Genomic DNA, 20850 nt, shown 5'->3' on the forward strand with positions numbered 1-20850 from the left:
CTGTGTTTTTTTAAAAATTCTGTCTCTATTCAACACCTTTTACTCGATACCTGTTTGTCCCACCTCTGAGGAATGAGTCCGGCTCAAGGTACTTCAAGGGCAAGGTTGGGATGTAGGAACATTATAAAACGTTGCTGCATGTATTAAGGTTGTGGTAAAACCATCCAAAAGGAGAAAGCACATATTCAGTTTAGCAATGCATACGGATAATAAATGAGTTTAGGAGCACAGTGAGAAATTAATACCACTTTATAAGGCCTTGGTAAGGCCATATTTGGAATACTGCATTCAGTTTTGGTCGCCACGATGTAAAAAAAATGTGGAGACTCTAGAAAGAGTGCAGAGAAGAGCAACAAAGATGATTAGGGGACTGGAGGCTAAAAGATATAAAGAATGATTGCTGGAATTGGGTATGTCTAGTTTAATGAAAAAAAGAACTAGGGGAGACATGATAGCAGTGTTCCAATATCTCAGGGGCTGCCACAAAGAAGAGGGAGTCAAGCTATTCTCCAAAGCACCTGAGGGCAGGACAAGAAGCAATGGGTGGAAACTAATCAAGGAGAGAAGCAACTTAGAACTAAGGAGAAATTTAAGGAGCTAAACTAAGGAGCTAAGCCACGCTCAGGGTCCTGGCTGTCTCCTAGTTACTCACACAACAAATACTGTTTCAGTTTCGAAATAACCCTCAACTTTCTCACACACTGACAGGATGCTAACCAGATGAATACTGATGGATGCTGGTAGGCAGAGGCAGAATTTTTTTTTCTCTTATTTTCCTCCCCAAAAACTAAGATGCATCTTATACTCCGGAGCGTCTTATACTCTGAAAAATACGGTACTTGTCACCAACTTCTTGAGTCAACCTGGCTCACTCTAACTTCTTTATTTCTTATTCAAGTTGACAGTGAGTTGCAAAGTACCCTCCAATGTTTAATATATAATATATGATCCTTATAACGCATCTGTGTATACATGTCATATTAATACATAATTTGAGGAATAAGCTTTTTTTCTGCAATTCTTTTGGCAGATAGAAAAAAAAAAGAAATTTTTTTCTAAGCCAGTACTGACCAAAAAAACAACAACAACCCCCCGCTAGAAAAGCCATTTTTCTCTCTAGCTCTGCTTCTTTGTAATTTCAAAAAAAAATTAGGAATATTTGATGGTCGGTCCAAAATAGTGGCTTAGTGGGACATGTCATTCAGGGACACTGTGAGTCATATGCTAACAGACAGAAGGAAGTGATCCCTCAAGCAATAAAATCAAGGGAAAAATGATAATGTTAGAAATGAAACTTTAAAATGCATCCTGCCCAATTAAAATCATTATTTTCTATGTTTCCTAACACTGTGAAGTTTTCCCGGTTAAAAAATAATAATAAATTTGATGCTCGGCATCAGAAGAAACTCATAAATGTATAGGTGTCTTCTAATCTAAATCTTCTAATTAAAGATTCTGGAAACTGACTGTAGGGTTTATAATGTATCTTCAGTCTGATGATATACCACGTAAATACTAAGCAATGAGTTACGTAGAACAGAACACAGAATAATAGAGTTGGAAGGTATCTTGGAGGTCTTCTAATCCAGCGGTCACCAACTGCTGGTCTGTGGACCATTGGTGGTCCGCGAGAAAATTTTGGTGGTCCGCACAAAAATTATTTTCATTTTTTTATATTGCACTAAATCAGGGGTCCTCAAACTACGGCCCTTGGGAAAGATACATGCAATGAATGTTTGCATTGCTGCAGAGAGTCTCTCCCTTCGGGGTCTTTTTGTGTAGGTTGGAGGGGGGCAGAAATTCCAACTTGGGGTCTGCTTCAGCCTCCTGGTTTGGGGCTTTGGGAGAAGGTTGGGGGGAAGGTTTGGTGGCAAAGAGCTGGAGGGACTTGTTCCAGTGGGACTGCCTCATGGCCTGGAACTGGCTAACCATCTCAGCCGCTGAGCCTCCAGGTGCCGGTACCTGGCTTTTCCAGGTCTTCCCTCTGCTTGGAAAGCCTAGGCTCATAGTCCTCAGTGAGGTGCTTCTACTGAGCCTTCTTCTGGGTCAGGTCTAATTTGAACTGAGCTGTTTTGCCAACTCTTTCTCATGGTGGCTGCTTAGCTCCAACAGGTGCTTCCTGTTGGGGCCCTAAGGAGCCCGGGCAGGAAGGCAAGGAGTGGCTGGGAGGGGAGGGGCGAGTAGAGACTGGCGAGGCGCCCCTCGATGTGAGTGACATCAAGTTGGCCTTGCCCACCCAGTCACATGACCACCTAGCCACGCTCACCCAGCCAGTCATTACACACAGATCATATTAGTGGTCCACAGGATTTAAAATTTTATAGTATCGCCAAGACACTTCTAATTTTACGTGGGAGAAAACCCAAATAACCAAAGACCTACATACAAACACCCGCAAAAACCTCAGAAAATAAATAAATATATGGGAGCAAGGAGCACGAAGCTTGAAGATGACGAATGAGACTTCGTCGAAACGTCGCCAAGACACTTCCAATTTTACGCAGGAGAAAACCCGAATAACCAAAGTCCTACATATATATATGAGTTGATTTTCTCATGTTACTGCATTCTTAAAAGCCGCAGCATTGCTCTCTTATACTGCATTCATATGGTTAATTCTGCCAGATAGATATGACTTCCACTTCTCAAAGTGTTTTACAGAAAATTCGAAAAAAAAGAAAAAAGACCTTGGCATATGGTTTCAAATGTTTTAAAACCCAGCTATAATAGAGTTCACCATTTTCATTTTAAAAAAATATTACATAATCCTTCTCTGCAATTCTAGAAAAATACTTAAATATAAATATATTACTGTGCGTAGCAGTGTTTCAGGAATGCATCCTTGCACTTTTAATTTCTTATCTCCAGGGAAACAGGCAAAGGAAACAGAATATTCAATATTGTTGCATTGATACAGAAAGTTGAAAATGACAGAAAGGAAGGGCTATGCTTATTTTGATGTTTTTCAGAGGATTCGCAACATTTGCTGACATGTTTGTTATATCGTGGAGCCAAACATTTTAAAAAAAAATATATGTCATGCAGCTAACCTTTAGGTGATATTTTTGTGTTGGCTTCCAGTTCTTTCCTTTCATTTATTTAATGAGCCTAGAATATTGTGAAATTAAAAAAAAATACCTCTGTAGTCCTGAAGATTTATGCAGGTTCCTCCCCCCCGCCTTCTCTTTCTCTCTCTCTTCTCTTCTCTCTCTTCTCTTTCTCCTTTCTCTTCTCTCTCTCTTCTTTCTCTCGTCTCTCTTTTCTCTCTATTCTCTTCTCTCTTCTTTCTCTCGTCTCTCTTTTCTCTCTATTCTCTTCTCTCTCTCTTCTCTTTCGCTTCTCTTTCTTTCTCTCTTTCTTTCTCTCTTCTCTTTCCTCTTTCTCTCTCCTCTCTCCTCTTTCTCTCTTCTTTTTCTCTCTCCTCTTTCTCTCTGTCTCTTTTCTCTCTCCTCTCTCTTCTCTCCCCTTCTCTTTCTCTCTTCTCTCTCTCTTCTCTCTCTCTTCTCTCTTCCTCTCTTTTCTCTCTCTTGCTTATGTTATGGTACAACTTTTGAGACCTGATTAAAATAATATTATTATCCCATTCAATTTTACCGTACAGGGACCACACATGCATTGCATTTTGAGGGTTCAGGTGTGCTTTGAGCACTAGGTCTGGTTAGCCATCACTGGACTAGATGACTTGCAAAGTCCCTTCCAACTCTGCAAATAACATTTGTGTTATAATCTTATCCATGGCTATCCTCTGCCTGATATTGTGAAGGCCGTCAGTATTTAGTTGTTCATCTATAATTTACTGGGAAGGGAGAAAAATATATCAAGATGATTACCTGTGGTTTTTTTTTTCTTGTCTAGAGTGGCATAGATTAATTATCCCATAGCTCTGTAAAGTATGTGTGGTATTAATAGGTCACCCTGTGTTCTCAAGCTTTCTGCATATATATCCATTTTTGATTAGGACCCAAGTCCCAGATTGCCCTTCCTGACTGTATTTGTGGTGCTGTGTAATTAACATTTTGGTTTGTTTTAAAACATGAGAAACCCAGGAGGAGACCCAGCCGTCCACTCCGAAGGATCTCCTTGGAGTAACCTTGAACATTTCAATTTAGGGCATTCCTGAACCCCTCCTCCTCCCCATCCCAAACAAACCCCAAAACACACCACCCTGCAGTCAAGTCTTTTCACTGAGACGTAAGAAGGATTCACATTCTTTTACAATCTTAACAGATGCTTGCCTGTTTAGGTTTGGGTAACGTGTCCTATTTTAATTTTAAAAAATATGTTGGGTTTTATACTTCCTGGTGTTTCCACCCCCCCTCCACCCTTTTTAAAAAAATCAATATATTGATCCATTGGTTGCAACAGGAGTTCGTCAACCAGCTTGTCACCTGAGCCTGACGCTATGAGCTGAGAGAGAACTATAACTTACCATCACCTGGTGATTGTCCTAAAGGCAGCCAGCCGGCTTTCATTCCTAAGGCAGGATTAGAGCTCACCATTTCCCGATGATTGGCCCAAAGTCACCCAGCTAGCTTTCGTCCCTAAGGCAGGACTAGAACTCATCATTTCCCAGTGATTGGCCCAAGGTCACCCAGCTGACTTTCATTATTAAGGCAGGACTAGAACTCACTGTCTCCTGGTGATCAGTCCAAAGTCACCCAGACAGTTTTCATGCTTAAGGCAGGACTAGAACTCACTTTCTCCTGGTGATTGGCCCAAAGTCACCCAGCTGGCTTTCATTCCTAAAACAGGACTAGAACTCACTGTCTCCTAGTAATTAGTCCAAAGTCACCCAGTTTGGTTTCCTTCCTAAGTCAGGACTAGAACTCACTATCTCCTGGTGATTGACCCAAAGTCACCCAGACATTTTTCATGCCTAATGCAGGACTAGAACTCACTGTCTCTTGGTGATTAGCCTTTGGAACACCATGCCACTCAAAATTAAGTTGACCCTGATCAGTCTCACCTTTCAGAAAACCTTGAAGACCTGACTGTCTTCCTTTGCACGGAGCTTGGGAAGGCTAAGACACTGTGCTTGTCAATCAGAAAGGTTGGCAGTTCGAATCCCTAGTACAGGTCTCCTGCATGAACAGGGGGCTTGGACTAGATGACCTCCAACTAGTCCCTTCCAACTCTTCTGTTTAATTGAGTCTTACTTTTCCAGGTGGATGGGTTTTTTTGGCAATGTCTTTGTAATTGGTCACAATGGGTATTTTTTATATTATATTGTTTAACCGTTGTTAGCTACCCAGACACACACTCGTGAAATAGATGGCTATATAACACATACCCACACCTAATCAATCAATCAACTAATCAATGAGAACACAAGTTACATACATACATTCTTCCCCTTGATGGACAGCTCATATAATCAGGGAGTCCCTCCTGATATTTAGCTGGAACTTCATTTCTCGTAGCTTTAACCCTCTGGTTCTTGTCCCTTACTCTGGGGAATTAGGGGATAAATGTAAAAGTAAAGGTTCCCCTCACACATATGTGCTAGTCGTTCCTGACTCTAGGGGGCGGTGCTCATCTCCGTTTCAAAGCCGAAGAGCCAGCGCTGTCCGAAGATGACTCCGTGGTCATGTGGCCGGCATGACTTAACACCAAAGGTGCGCGGAACGCTGTTACCTTCCCACCAAAGGTGGTCCCTATTTTTCTTCTTGCATTTTTTTATGTGCTTTCGAACTGCTAGGTTGGCAGAAGCTGGGACAAGTAACGGGAGCTCGCCCCGTTACGCGGCACTAGGGATTCAAACCGCTGAACTGCCGACCTTTTGATCGACAACCTCAGCATCTTAGCCACTGAGCCACCACGTCCCTTTTAGAGGATAATTAGAGGATAAGGCCATTCAGAAATCTGCTATCACATCTCCCGTCAATCACCTTTTCCGTTAAGTTTTGTCTACCTAGAAACTTTAACCATTTCTTGTAAGATGCGGTTTCAAAACTTTTCATCATCCTGGTTTCTTTCCCTGAACAAAACTTCCATTTGTCACTGTCTGTTTTGAATGCACCTTTGTTTAATATAAAGACATTATCATTTGTCTTACCGCTAATGCCGAAAATATTATGATTCCCGCTTGATGCTGTAATAAATAGGGGGAAAACTTTTTTTTCCCTATTGTTTCGTTTATCACAGTGTCAAGTGGAAATCATAATACTTTCAGCATTAAGTGTAAGATGAATGAGAGCGGGGTTTTTTTTTAATATATTAAACAGGGGTGCTTAGCTGAGATTTCTGTTGTGAAATTTGTCAAGGAAATGCTGATCGATAATGTTGAAATGGAATCTGGACACCTGATACAATTGTCAGGTTTCCTGGGAAGTGCACAGGTTGAGCTTCTTCCCTGTCCTTTCTCCTCTCTACACACATTCCTCAAACTTCTCTAGATGGCTTGAAGACTTACTTCCCCGTCCCTGCTGTTCTGACCCAGGTTTCCCAAGAGCGTGAGGACAGCTCCTTGTCCTGATAAAACCTCTTTTATTTAGGTTAAAGCAGGGGTGGAATCCAGCAGGTTTTGACAGGTTCTGGAGAACCGGTAGTGGAAATTTTGAGCAGTTTCGAGAACCGGTAGCAGAAATTTTGAGTAGTTCGGAGAACTTATTCACTAAACAACTGTAGCTAGAAAGGTCATAAAATGGGGCAAAATTCATTTAACAAATGTCTCACTTAACGACGAAACATTTTGGGCTCAATTGTGGTTGTAAGTTGAGGAGTAGCTGTATTCTAGTCTATACTGTTTCTTAAGCCTTACAATAATTTATCGCCATCAGTAGAACTATACGAATATATATACATATACATATGTGTGAGTGTGTTTGTGTTTGTGTGTGTGTAGATAGATAGATAGATGATAGAAATACAGTTTCTTAAGCTTTAAAATAATTTATCACCATTAGTAGAACTATATGTGTTTATATACATACATACATACATACATATACATATATGTGTGTGTAGATAGATACGATTGAACGTGTCCAGAAATATTTTACAAGAAGAGTTCTCCATTCCTCTGAAAACAACAAAATACCTTATGCCACCAGACTTGAAATCTTGAATTTAGAAAACTTAGAACTCCGCCGCCTTCAACAAGACCTGTGTTTAACTCATAGAATCATCTATTGTAATGTCCTTCCTGTTAAAGACTACTTCAGCTTTAATTGCAATAATACAAGAGCAACCAATAGATTTAAACTTAATGTCAACCGCTTTAATCTAGATTGCAAAAAATATGACTTCTGTAACAGAATCATCAGTGCTTGGAATACTTTACCTGACTCTGTGGTCTCTTCCTATAATCCTAAAAGCTTTAACCAAAAACTTTCTACTATTGACCTCACCCCATTCCTAAGAGGACCATAAGGGGCGTACATAAGCGCACAAACATGCCTACCATTCCTGTCCTATTGTTTTTCTTCTTCTTCTTCCTATATATATATATGCTTATACCTCCTAATATTTACTCACATATATGTTTATATACTATATAATCTTTTTGTATGATGTTGTGACAAAATAAATAAATAAATAAATAAATTAGATAGATAGATAGATAGATAGATAGATAGATAGATAGATAGATAGATGATAGATAGATAGATACAGATATAGTTTCTTAAGCCTTAAAATAAAACAATATGAATACATATAGATATGTATGGTATATAGCTATATCTATCTGTCTGTCTGTCTGTCTATCTGTCTATCTATCTCATTGTTGCTATCCTTTGGTTTCCAGCCTTGTAAGACATTTAATTAGGTTAATTTAGCAGTCTGTGAGCTATGCTGAAATTGCTTGCTTCCCAGGACTTAGAAAAGCTTCAGAAACATCTGCTGCATTGTGCAAGGAATGACATTCCCAATAAATTATATTTATGAAAAGCAAACCTAGTTTAATCCCTTTGAGCCGCTCCTGAGATGGATTAAATGTCAGATCCATACTGTTATTCATGTAGGTGAGAAACTTGGTATGATTGAAAGGGGCGCCGATCTGATCTCTACCCTAATACCTCCTTCCGTTCATTCCCAAATTGCTATAAACTATCATTGGTTATGAAGTGGAGCAAAGTGTTCCAGTTTCTGAATAGTTCCTCGTTGTAGAATAGAAAAATCCACTTTAAGAAAATAGCTTTTACGAGCAATTAAGTGGGCCTCTTTTAACAGCAATGCGACCGATTTATAAAGGATTTCTAACATTTTTTTCCCCCCTTTCTCTCTGTTGCTTTTAAAATATACTTGAAAACATTGGAAGCATTCAATAGAAAATTAGTTTTCACCAAATTGGTAATTAGTCTAAAAAAAGTAATATTCCATTTTATATGTTTTCTAAAGCAGGAATACAGTAATTCAACATTATTTAATTCCTTCCTACTTATTGTGGCGAGAAAAATGTAAATTGCAATCGCAGGTTGTAAGAACATCATGTCGAGGCAGCTGCTTATGGCGAAAAGTGGGTTGTGTTATCCTTGCAGGAATAGACAATGTTTGATACCAGATAGCTCTCTTGTTCTACCATGAACTAGATTTGGCCAATCTGTTAAGCATGTCACCTGATGGGACTTAGGAGCTCTGCCTTCTTACTCACTTACATATTCATAGATAAAGGTAAAGGTTCCCCTCGCACATACGCGCTAGTTGTTCCCGACTCTAGGGGGTGGTGCTCATCTCCGTTTCAAAGCGAAGAGCCAGCGCTGTCCGAAGACGTCTCCGTGGTCATGTGGCTGGCATGACTCAATGCCAAAGGCGCATGGAACGCTGTTACCTTCCCACCAAAGGTGGTCCTTATTTTTTTACTTGCATTTTTTTACGTGCTTTTGAACTGCTAGGTTGGCAGAAGCTGGGACAAATATAAAGGGAGCTCACCCCATTACACTAGGGATTTGAACCTTGAGGCCTCTGGTGGCTCAACAGACTAATACAGTCTGTTATTAACAGCAGCTGCTTGCAATTACTGCAGGTTCAAGTCCCACCAGGCCCAAGGTTGACTCAGCCTTCCATCCTTTATAAGGTAGGTAAAATGAGGACCCAGATTATTGGGGGCAATAAGTTGACTTTGTATATAATATACAAATGGATGAAGACTATTGCTTGACATAGTGTAAACCGCCCTGAGTCTTCGGAGAAGGGCGGGATATAAATGCAAATAAAAAAAAAACGCTGAACTGCCGACCTTTCGATCGACAAGCTCAGCAACTTAGCCACTGAGCCACTGTGTCCCTTTTTACATATTCATATCTCATATTTATTATTTTTATAAATAGCTCAAGGTAATGAACACACACAATGTTCCTTTCTTCTGTTTTTTCTCTTTACAACAACCCTGACGGGTGGATTGATCTGAGTGAGAGGGACTGCTCTAAAGTCACCCAGCCTGCTTTCCTCCCTAAGATGGGATTAGAACTCAAGTCTCCTGGTGATTGGTCCAAAGTCGCCTAGCTGGCTATCATGCCTAAGACTGAACTAGAGCTCACCGTCTCCTAGTAATTGGCCCAAAGTCAACTAGCTGACTTTCATAACTAAAGTGGGACTGGAACTCATTGTCCACTAGCTTTTAGCCTGGTGCCTTAACCACTAGGCCATACTGGCTCTCTGTTGCATTCTCTGCTGCAGCGCTTGCTTTCTGAAATGCCCATTCTCCCAATATAACTGGGACCCACTCAGGTTGTGTTCAAAAGACCACTGAAACTATTGTTATTTCCCTTTCTTCACTAGGGTGGTTGATGGTCCTCTGTGTTTGATTCTTTTCATGGTGGTTGTTCCTCCCGCATTTGTCGTCTCCTCCTCCATTATCATCATTGTATGACTGTCTTATTGTACCCACCAAGGAATTTTCTAATACCAAGAAATGGTATATTTTGGCACAGGGGTTAGAATGCAGTATTGCACGCTAATTTAGCTCATTGCCAGGAGTTTGATCCTGACCAGGTCATGGTTGACACAGCCTTCCATCCAGTAGTGGGATTCAAAATTTGTTATTACCGGTTCTGTGGGCGTGGCTTGGTGGGCGTGGCATGGCTTAGTGGGCGTGGCAGGGGAAGGATACTGTAAAATCCTCATTCTCTCCCCACTCCAGGGGATGGATACTGTAAAATCTCCATTCCCACTCCACACCAGGGAAACGATATCGTAAAATCCCCACTCCAGGGGAAGGATACTGTAAAATCCCCATTCCCTCCCCACTCCAGGGAAAGGTTACTGCAAAATCCCCATTTCTTCCTGATCAGCTGGGACTCGAGAGGCAGAGAATAGATGGGGGTGGGGCCATCAGAGGTGATATTTACCGGTTCTCCGAACTACTCAAAATTTCCGCTACCGGTTCTCCAGAACCTGCTGAATACCACCTCTGCTTCCATCCTTCCAAGGTCAGTAAAAATGAGTACCCAGGTTGCTGGGGGCAATATGCTGACATTATAAACTGATTATAGAGGGCTGCAAAGCACTGTGAAGTGGTATATAAGTCTAAGTGCTATTGCTATTTTGCCTCCAGCAAGTTGAAGTATTTACATCTTTGCGTACCGATGGACAGACATATACGTATTGTTCATTTCCATCTGCGGTCGATCGTAGAAATATGGATATGGATACGCTACAGTTCTCTTAGGAACTTTCGCCGCGAACTTAAAACTTATTTATTTTGCATGGCTGGACTAGCTTGATTTTTATCTTTGAATTTTAATTGGATTTGATGGGTTTTTAAAGTTTTGTAATTTTATGGGGGAGTGTGTTATTTTAACATTTGGGCAAATTTAAATTAGTTTTTTAAGGGATGTTTTTAACTATTGTGTGTATCTGTATTTTATCTGCCTGTTCACCGCCCTGAGTCCTTCGGGAGAAGGGCGGTATACAAATTAAAATATTCATATTCATATTCATATTCATATTCATATTCTTAGATTGTTGTCAGTGAAAAATATTTCACTGAGTAGGAAACTTTAATACTTTATACAGCGTAGTCCTCACTAAGTGGTGTTTGTTGTACTTGGCTTAATAATAAATGCATGTAGACAAATTAAATTGATGTAAACTTATGTGCCCTTAATCTGTGATGACATTTTATTTGATTAGGCAATCCACTAATGGGTAAAAAAAAATAAATCACCCTCTATCTTTTGTTATTTGAAGTTATTTGACTCTGTAATCTTGTGTGGATAAAAGAACAAACATGGCTGACTGGTTTTCCATGGATTGTTTCAGTATTTGTGTGTTCCCTGTTTTTAGGTTGTCAAAAGCTGTTTGAAGTTCTCAGAATAAAATAAATCGAAATTAAAAACGCCAGTGATTAATGGGCAAATAAAGATAAAAAATACCAATGATTAACAAAGTGAAAATCGTCCTCAATTTCCCTCAGTCCGCTTCCCTCAGACTTTCAAACACCTTTACAACCCAAACGCTTGCTGCTTTAGGGAGAAAAATATCTGCCTTTCTATATTTTTCAACAGTCGGCTTTGCTTTTTTATGGAACTACTCACAATTTCTCTATCAGAGTAAACAAATTCTATTAAAAATTATGCCTGTGTGAATAACGGTGAACAAGACAGGAGGGGAGAGAAATTAGAAGTATAAAGTGTGATTTTAATGTCTCAGGTTAATAGAAACAAAACTCGTTGTTTTTTTGGGGGGGGGGTTGAATAGTTAAATGAAACTGACAGATGCAAGCAGATGCTTGTCTATGTAAGTATTTATACTTTCATTAAAATGAAGACGCTCTTAGTTTGCAACGAAAAATAGTGGTACCAGCCTTCTCGTTATTAACTGCAGGGTTAAAGTGGTATTGATAGTCTCACATTCAGTGAATTTCTTACCATGTATTAATTCTGCTGCAAGATTTTCCAGCTTCAAGTTTAGGGGATCTACAGATATGAATGGGATAACAGCAGCTGCAAATTGACATCTGTATATTTGTTCTTGGATAAGAGGTAAAACATCTTCAAAAGGAAAGGGGGGGGGGAAGGAAGTCCAGTTATCTCCTGAAAAAGCACCTTTGGGAGGTGTTAAATACAAATTTCATATACAAAAATTCAGGAGAACAAAACAGGATACAGTCTTGAAGTTGGCCTAAGATGACTCCAGTGTGCTCACTTTTGGAAAGGTTTTTTTTTTTTTTTTTTTTTTTTGCATTTATATCCTGCCCTTCTCCGAAGACTCAGGGCGGCTTACACTATGTCAAGCAGTAGTCTTCATCCATTTGTATACTATATACAAAGTCAACTTATTGCCCCCCAACAATCTGGGTCCTCATTTTACCTACCTTATAAAGGATGGAAGGCTGAGTCAACCCTGGGCCTGGTGGGACTTGAACCTGCAATATTGCAAGCAGCTGCTGTTAATAATAGGCTGCATTAGCCTGTTGCACCACCAGAGGCCCATTATAGTCCCAAGTTATAGTCCTTGCGCTCTGATCAATGTCGAAGGACTACCATCAAGAGCAAAAATTGTTGTGTTGCTTCTTCTATTGGTGGTGCGGAATAGTGCGTATGAATTGGGATTGTTCTACCTGATCAGTATTGCAAGAAGGACAGGGTCAACTCAAGAAGCTAAATTCTATTTGCCAATAATATTACCTACCTGTCAGAAACGGTGTAGGGACTCCTGCTTGGGCGGGGTAGGGTTGGTGTTGGACTAAATGACCTGCAAGGTCCCTTCCAACTCTGTTAATAACATTGTGCTTGTGGTCCACATTATCAGTAAGATTAAAAACAAGGTCTTAAAAAACAGAAGTGTTATCAATTTCACTTAATAGAATCTTAGAAGCGAACTAGTCAATAGCTCTACGCATGAAATTTAACAGCTTGCATTGCCCTGTCGTACATGTCCTTAATCCGGGGCTTTCTTGTCAGGTAACTGTAACCTTACTTTTTGCGTTCCTTGTCCGTTGTTTTCCCCAATGTTCCAGCCTTAATTTGCAAAGCAATTAATTTGACTTTTTCTGCTATTCACAGAAGGGGATGAGACGGGAGTGATGGATAATCTGTTGGAAGCACTACAGTCTGGGGAAGCGTTCAGGGATCGGAGAAAACGAATGCCAAGGCCTCAAGGTAGGACAAATGATTGCATTTGGGGCAGGAGCATAAAAATATAGCTATTATTTGAAAGCACAGTAGTCATAGGGCAGGGTTCTTATGGGGAAGCCCCTTATGACTTTCAATAGACATATCTTTTGGTGTAGAAGTGAATTGCCAGCAGGACATCAGTGTGCAATCAACGGATGTAATGGGATAATTATAATAACTGCCTCAGGAAAAACAACCAAAGTTCAAGGAGCTCCTGTTTTGATTGATACCACTGTAAACGAACGTAAATAATGCTCCGGAGTTTGTGGCAAATCATTAAAAATGTTCCAAATAATTAAATTGAGCCGACCGCCGATCCTCTGCCTATAAGAACTGATCAATCTTCATTTTTCACGGGTAAATTTGTACCTTGTCCTTCAGACTATTAATTTTGTTAAAACGCACGCTAATGAACATTCCTGATTTGTTGTTGTTTTTTAAAGCGCTAAACGACAACACATAGCAGGTTTCTCTTCTGCGATCCCTCATGTACCATTATTCTGAGTTTGATTTGTGGTTTTCCATTGCTGGCCGCCTCATTGGAGTCTGGAAATGTGATTTAAATAAATCGTAATTTACTTGAAAGTCGCCTTTCCTTTTTTAAAAAAACAGACTGATCAAAAGTTTCTAAATTTGGTCAAGGTGTAAAGCCCGGGTGTTAAACTCAAGGCCCGAGGGCCGACTTGAAAACAGCAAAGGACCGGGCCGCGGTGCCTCTGCCAGAGAAAATGGGCTCCCGAGCTCCGTTTTTGGCTGTGACGCCCTCCTGCAACCCTCTGCCAGCCAAAACAGAGCTCGGGAGGGCCCCTCTCCTCCCGAGCTCTGTTTTCGCTGTCAGGGGATTGCAGGAGGCCATCGCAGCCAAAAACAGAGCTCGGGAGCCCATTTTTGCTAGCAGAGCACTCAGGCCACCACAGGTGCCCCCCACATGAGTGACGTAGACCTGGCCATAACCATGCCCACCCCAGCCCCCCGAGGTCAAACACAACCCTGATGCAGCCCGCAGTGAAATCAAATTTGACACACACCCCTGGTGTTAAGGAAGGCACAGGTAAAAGTTTGCATGTGCATGGTGATACCGTGTTATTCCCTTACATATTTGCAATCCAACATCTGTTGTAAATATGTACATATTGGGAGGGTTGCACTGTGACAGGCATATCTATGTTTTAGATGAAACAGAGATCAAAATCTCTGGAAATTTGTAAAGTAAATCCCTGCTCTAAGCCTTAGAAGATCTGATCTGACCATGAATTGGTATATGAGTGGAGAATAGGGTTGCATCTTCTTCGTCCTGTTTGTATTCATGTTCCTATGGCTATATATACATATATACATATGTAGGTCTTTGGTTATTCGGGTTTTCTCCCGCGTAAAATTAGAAGTGTCTTGGCGATGTTTCGACAAAGTCTCATTCGTCATCTTCAGGCTTCAGCTTCATGCTTCTAGGAGCAATGTGTGATCACAGCTGTTTCTCCTAGAAGCACGAAGCTGTAAACACCTAGCCTGAAGATGACGAATGGGATTTCGTCGAAACGTCGCCAAGACACTTCTAATTTTACGTGGGAGAAAACCCAAATAACCAAAGACCTACATACAAACACCCACAAAAACCTCAGTAAACAAATATATACATATACATATACATATACATATACATATACATATACATATACATATACATATACATATATATTTGTTTTCGTAGGTATGTAGGTTTTGGCATATTCGGGTCTTTTCCCGTGTAAGTTTGAAAGTATCTAGGTGACGTTTCGACGAGGTCTCACTCATCATCTTCAGCCTGGAGTTTTTGGCTTTGTGCTTATGTGAGCAAAGCAATACCAGTATTTATAGAGAAACGGCAGTTATAATCATGCTTTGCTCGCATATATAATTATAAAATATATATATTTTATAACTTTCTCCTTAAAGGTTGCTAGAGACAGACCAAGAGATAGAGATAGATAGAAATAGCAATAGCACTTGGACTTATATACCACTTCACAGTGCTTTATAGGCCTCTCCAAGCGATTTACAAAGTCAGCCTCTTGCCCCCAACAGTTTGGATCCTCATTTTACCCACCTCGGAAGGATGGAAGGCTGAGTCAACCTTGAGCCTGGTGAGATTTGAACTGCCAAATTACAGGCAGATGGCAGTCAGCAGAAGTAGCCTGCACTACTGCATTCTAATCACTGCGCCATCTCAGCTCTTCCTGAAATAGAAATAGAAGTAGATATATATCTAGCAATCTTTAAGGAGAAAGTTCCTGAAAGGACATTGTAGAGTTATGTACAATCAACTTAATTATTTCAGTAGGTCATCACGATTAACTTGTGATGAAATTAGCAAAGAAAAAAGAATCAATTAACAAAGGTTGAATAGTCTAACGTATCACGAAAGATTTAAGACAAGAGGTTGTGTTTTCTCTCACTTGTTTTCTGACTTAATGTCATCTGATAGTTTCAAAGTCAGTTTCTTCAAATTCCCCAATAAACTAAATTAGCTAGGAGGTGGTAATATTGATCCCATCCTAATGTACTAAAAGGTCATTTAGTAGTTTGTGCATTTTGAAGATTACGTAACAAAACCCAAAAGATTAAGCTAGATAGTTACTGCCTGTATATAAAGAGGAATGCCATTAAAAATGTTAAATGTCAGTCTTTCGTGCCCAGATTTCTCTATTGCATATCAACATGGGACACAGCTGCTTTCAAGAGCTTATATACCACCTATCTGAAGCTCTTTAAAGCAGCTGTGTCTTTTCTTGGGGTCACTGTGGGTTGCCTCCTACAGCTCTAAAGCATCTTTTGAAATCAAATTCGAAGTCCAGCACAGCTGGAAAGCACTGTTTTCTAACAAAAAGTTTGATGGATATGAGCAGTTCAGAAGAACAACCTGTATTATTTGTTCGTCTTTCCCCTAAAGTTCTTTTTTTTTTTCATAATGCTGTCTTCTGAATTTTTGGATATCTTCCAAAAGATTGCAGCCTACATAAATCTGAAAGGATTGCAAGTTTTTGTACATACATCTAGCTTTCTATTATATGTCTGTGTTTGGATGTGTGTAGCAAGGGAGTTTTATTTGGCTGATTTTTAACTAAATGTCTGCTTCAGCAGATAGGTATTTCATATTTTAATGGTGGGATTGCATTTTAATTAACTTCTTACAAACATGATGTTTGCATGGTATATTTGCACCAGACACAAATGTTTTATACATTTTCCACCTGTGAATATTTTCCCTCCAACGTACAGTACATAGCTGATGTTTTGGGGCATAGGAAGTGTTTAATGTAAATTCTGCGTCTTCTATAGATTTTTTAAAGGCAGTGGTGTAGTGATTCAATAATTTAAAATGTCAGTAGGTCCTAAAATGCCTGTTCCTTTAACAATTCTGCATGTCCTGCTTCAGCTAAAACTACAAAAGGGACAAATTTTGAAAGGCATTCATCATACTTTCTCCAATTATCTGTGACCTTTTATCCTAGCCACAAGCTATGAGATGATAAAACAAGACCAATTCTGAAATATATTCCCTCTAATATTAGCTTAAGTTATTTCTTTTCCTTCGTAGCTAACTGTTCTTATTTTATTTATTTTTTTACTTTTCTCTATGCTGCTAAATCTTTTACTATAAAATTAAATTTCTAGAAACATTAATAGCTGCTGCCCTTTTAGGAATGTCCTACTTCAGAAATATTGCATTGGCAGGCTTACTCCATGCTATAATTTCCTTCTTGCTGCAGAGTAGTTATCACCGTGAAATGGTTTAATTGCTAACTCTTGAGGCTGTAAGATAGACATTGTGTATTGTAGACGGAATCAAGATGCCTAGGACTGGTAGTGTATCTGTATCGCATGCAGATGCCCTGGTGTAAATTCTACAGCTTCAAAATACAAGGCCTTAGTAAGGCGCCCACAATTTTCTCCAGAGTGGTACTCCCCACCATGCCAGTAACATATTGTAGTTCTTTTTATGGGCATATTTTACATCGGTCCTAATTATTTTTCCAGCATCATCTGCCAAAGAGTTTCCTCTAAGCTCATACATAGAATCATAGAGTTTGAAAGGACATTGAAAGTCATCTAGTCTAAGCCTTTCTCAGTCTTGGCAACTTTAAGAAGTATGGACTTCAACTCCCAGAATTCCACAGCCTCAGCATGCTGGCTGGGGAATACTGGGAGTTGGAGTCCACACTTCTTAAAGTTTCCAAGGTTGAGAAACACTGATCTAGTCTTATCTCTTTGCTCAGCCAGTAGACCAGTGGTGGATTTCACATTATGTTACTACTGCTTCGCCCCGCGCATGCACGCACACTTCATGAACCAGGCGTGCGCCTGCCTTCTGCACATGCGCTTTCCACATGCGCCCGGCCTCAAAAACGTGCCTAAACAGGGTGGCATAGAGCCAGCTAGGTGGGTGGAATAGAGCTGGGGGGCGGGTGGGCATTGAGCTTGGTGGGTGGGCAGGCCCACCCGTGATTTCCACTATCGGTTCTGGTGAACCAGTCCGAACCAGCTGAAACCAGAGGCTAGGGCCTCTGTGGCTCAGACTGGTAAAGCAGTCTGTTATTAACAGCAGCTGCTTGCAATTACTGCAGGTTCAAGTCCCACCAGGCCCAAGGTTGACTCAGCCTTCCATCCTTTATAAGGTAGGTAAAATGAGGACCCAGATTGTTGGGGGCAATAAGTTGACTTTGTATATAATATACAAATGGATGAAGACTATTGCTTGACATAGTGTAAGCCGCCCTGAGTCTTCGGAGAAGGGCAGGATATAAATGCAAATAAAAAAAAAAGCCACCTGTGCAGTAGACCAAGGCCCTGCATAAAACGTTAAGTTTTCCATCAACAGAAGTCTTCAAACAGAGAATGGATGCACTAATCTCTAGTATGACAGTATAGATATGGCTAGCAAGGTGTACAGCCAATAAGCTCCACTGATATGAAATCTAATCCCTTCTTCCTTGTAGTTGTATCCCATTGGTTCCAGCCCTACCCTCTGGACCAGGGTTCTCCAACCTTGGCCACTTTAAGACTTGTGGACTTCAACTCCCAGAATTCCTCATCCAGCTTTACTGGCTGAGGAACTCTGGGTGTTGAAGTCCACAAGTCTTAAAAAGTGGCCAAGGTTGGAGAGCCCTGCTCGGGACATTAAAGAATAAAGATCATTCTTCTTTCATGACAGCCATTCTGAAGAGCTAAGGGGAAGTATCCACCTCTGAAACTTTGCACTTCCCTAATATATACGAGCTGGAACAATTTAAGATGTGGTTTTCTTAAGGATAAAGGACAGAAATGGTATTGCCGGTTCGGACCGATTCACCTGAACCTGTAGTGGAAATCGCGGGTGGGAAACTACATTTCTAAGGTAATTTTGCTCTCAGCCTCACACATGGAAGGGCACGAAAATAGAGACAACAGGAACTCCATGGGAAACTTCAAAAGAAGGACCTTGACAACACTAATGAGATTAAAGTAGAGTCCCATTAATCTGATTGCTTCCTTTGTTACTTTTCTTCACATACTTCTGTGGTTCCTGCTGAGTGAAGCTTTAAAGCAGGAAAACCTCTGAGTTCAATAAGTGTAAATGATGTTGGAGGGGAGAGTGTTTCTTTCAAAAGACATATTATGCTACCTGCTTAGTATTTTACAAGTGGCTTCCACCTATATTGTCAATATTAAGCACCCTGGAGAACAGCAAGAACAACACATGTTAACTAGAAACAAGAAAACTATTTGACAAATACTCTTTAGTGGAAGCCATGGAAAGGATTACACAAACAAATTTATCTTCCAGAACATTTGTTTTATTACTAAGTTTTCGGTCCGTTTTTACTTTCCATTTTCGGTTTCCCCAAAGTGATATTTTAATGAGGCTGATATACTTGTGGCTGGCCATTTTTTCCTTTGAAATACTTCAGGCAGAAAAACATTTGGCCCCGATCAATTTTACTGTGGGAATGTAATTAATTTTATGATCTATGCCCTTAACAAAAGAGAACGCTGTAACTAGAGATACGTTCTTTGCACGTTACTTCAAACCTTGTTTGTGCAAAATGAATTCTTGAGACGGGGGGCAGTGAAGCCGCTTTTCATCATGGTAGTGATACAATCAACAACATTTTTATTAAAGTATGGAGGTGATTTGCTACCTAATTTTCCTAAAACATAATTACTGTTAATAAATGTCATAACTTGTGCTTAATCTGCCTTCTCTAACACATTGTTATTTCACATCCGTTAGCCCCGAGTACCATTAAACCCTCAGGTTTCTTCTGTCCACCCTCAATATTTTGTCTAGATAAGGATTTCTCTTGAGCTAAGCTTAACTACGGGGACGTGGGCTAAGACGCTGAGCTTGTCGATTGAAAGGTCGGCAGTTCAGAGGTTTGAATCCCTAGTGCCACATAATGGGATGAGCTCCCATTACTTGTCCTAGCTTCTGCCAACCTAGCAGTTCAAAAGCACGTTCAAAAAATGCAAGTAGAAAAATAGGGACCATCTTTGTTGGGAAGGTAACAGCGTTCCGTGCGCCTTTGGCGTTGAGTCATGCTGGCCACATGACCACAGAGACATCTTCGGACAGCGCTGGCTCTTTGGCTTTGTAATGGAGATGAGCACTGCCCCCTAGAGTCGGGAACGACTAGCACATATGTGCGAGGGGAACCTTTCCCTTTAAACTTAACCACATGTTCACATAATTTTCTTGCCAACAGTATGAAACGTTCCTTCATTGAGCCCCCCCCCCCAAAAAAAATTCCATTACTAAGCAAGCCCGTTATTAAGTGAGTTTTGCCCTGTTTTATGACTTATCTTGCCAGAGTTGTTGTGTGAATCACTGCAGTTGTCCCAAAGCTTCTCATCTGGCTTCTCATCCAGCTCCTTGGATGAGAAGTGAAACATCTTCAAAGAAAAACCAGAAAGTCCAGTTGCCGCTTGAAAAAGCACCTTTGGAACAACCATGACCTGGATGACTGAGAATCTCCATAGACAAAGCACTGCAGTTTGTTAAGTCAGTAACACGGTTATTAAGTAAATCTGACTTCCCCATAGACTTTGCTTGTCAGAAGGTCACAAAAGGTGATCACATGATCCCAGGACATTGCAGACCATCATAAATATGAAACAGCTGCCTAGCATCTGAATTTTGTTCATAGGATCTCAGGGATGCTACAACAGTTGTATTTAATTTTAATTTAATTTAATAATTTAATTTTTATACCGCCCTTCTCCCGAAGGACTCAGGGCAGTGAACAGGCAGATAAAGTAATACAATATATTATAATAAAAACACTATTTAAAAAACTTATTCAATAAAGCCTAAATTTAAAATACAATACAAAATATAAAATAAACCCCAATAAAATCCATGTTTAAAAACCCTATTTAAGCCAGTCCTGCTCGGAAGAATATATATGTTTTAAGCTCGCGGCGAAAGGTCCGGAGGTCAGGAAGTTGTCGAAGTCCTGGGGGAAGCTCATTCCAGAGGGTAGGTGCCCCCACAGAGAAGGCTCTCCCCCTGGGGGTCGCCAGCCTACACTGTTTGGCTGACGGCACCCTGAGAAGACCCTCTCTATGGGAGCGTACCGGCCGGTGGGAGGCATGTGGTAACAGAAGGCGGTCCCGAAGATATCCCGGTCCTATGCCATGGAGCGCTTTAAAGGTGGTTTTATTTATTTTTATTTATTTATTTTGTCACAACATCATACAAAAAGATTATATAGTATATACACATATAAACATATATAGGAAGAAGAAAAGAAAAACAATAGGACAGGAACGGTAGGCA

At 40.4% G+C, this 20850-nt stretch overlaps 1 protein-coding gene across 2 annotated transcripts in view; it reads left to right on the top strand.

The window, feature by feature from the left end:
• DIAPH2 (diaphanous related formin 2) overlaps positions 1-20850 on the top strand; it is a 415247-nt gene that overhangs the window by 271747 nt on the left and 122650 nt on the right. For both annotated transcript variants that reach the window (XM_058154563.1, XM_058154564.1), the window contains one exon: positions 12948-13043. In XM_058154563.1, coding sequence (XP_058010546.1) covers positions 12948-13043 — 96 coding nt within the window. The remainder of the gene's footprint in view (positions 1-12947; positions 13044-20850) is intronic.

The sequence above is a fragment of the Ahaetulla prasina genome, chromosome 11 (assembly GCF_028640845.1).
Source record: "Ahaetulla prasina isolate Xishuangbanna chromosome 11, ASM2864084v1, whole genome shotgun sequence".
Taxonomy (NCBI): Eukaryota; Metazoa; Chordata; class Lepidosauria; order Squamata; family Colubridae; genus Ahaetulla; species Ahaetulla prasina.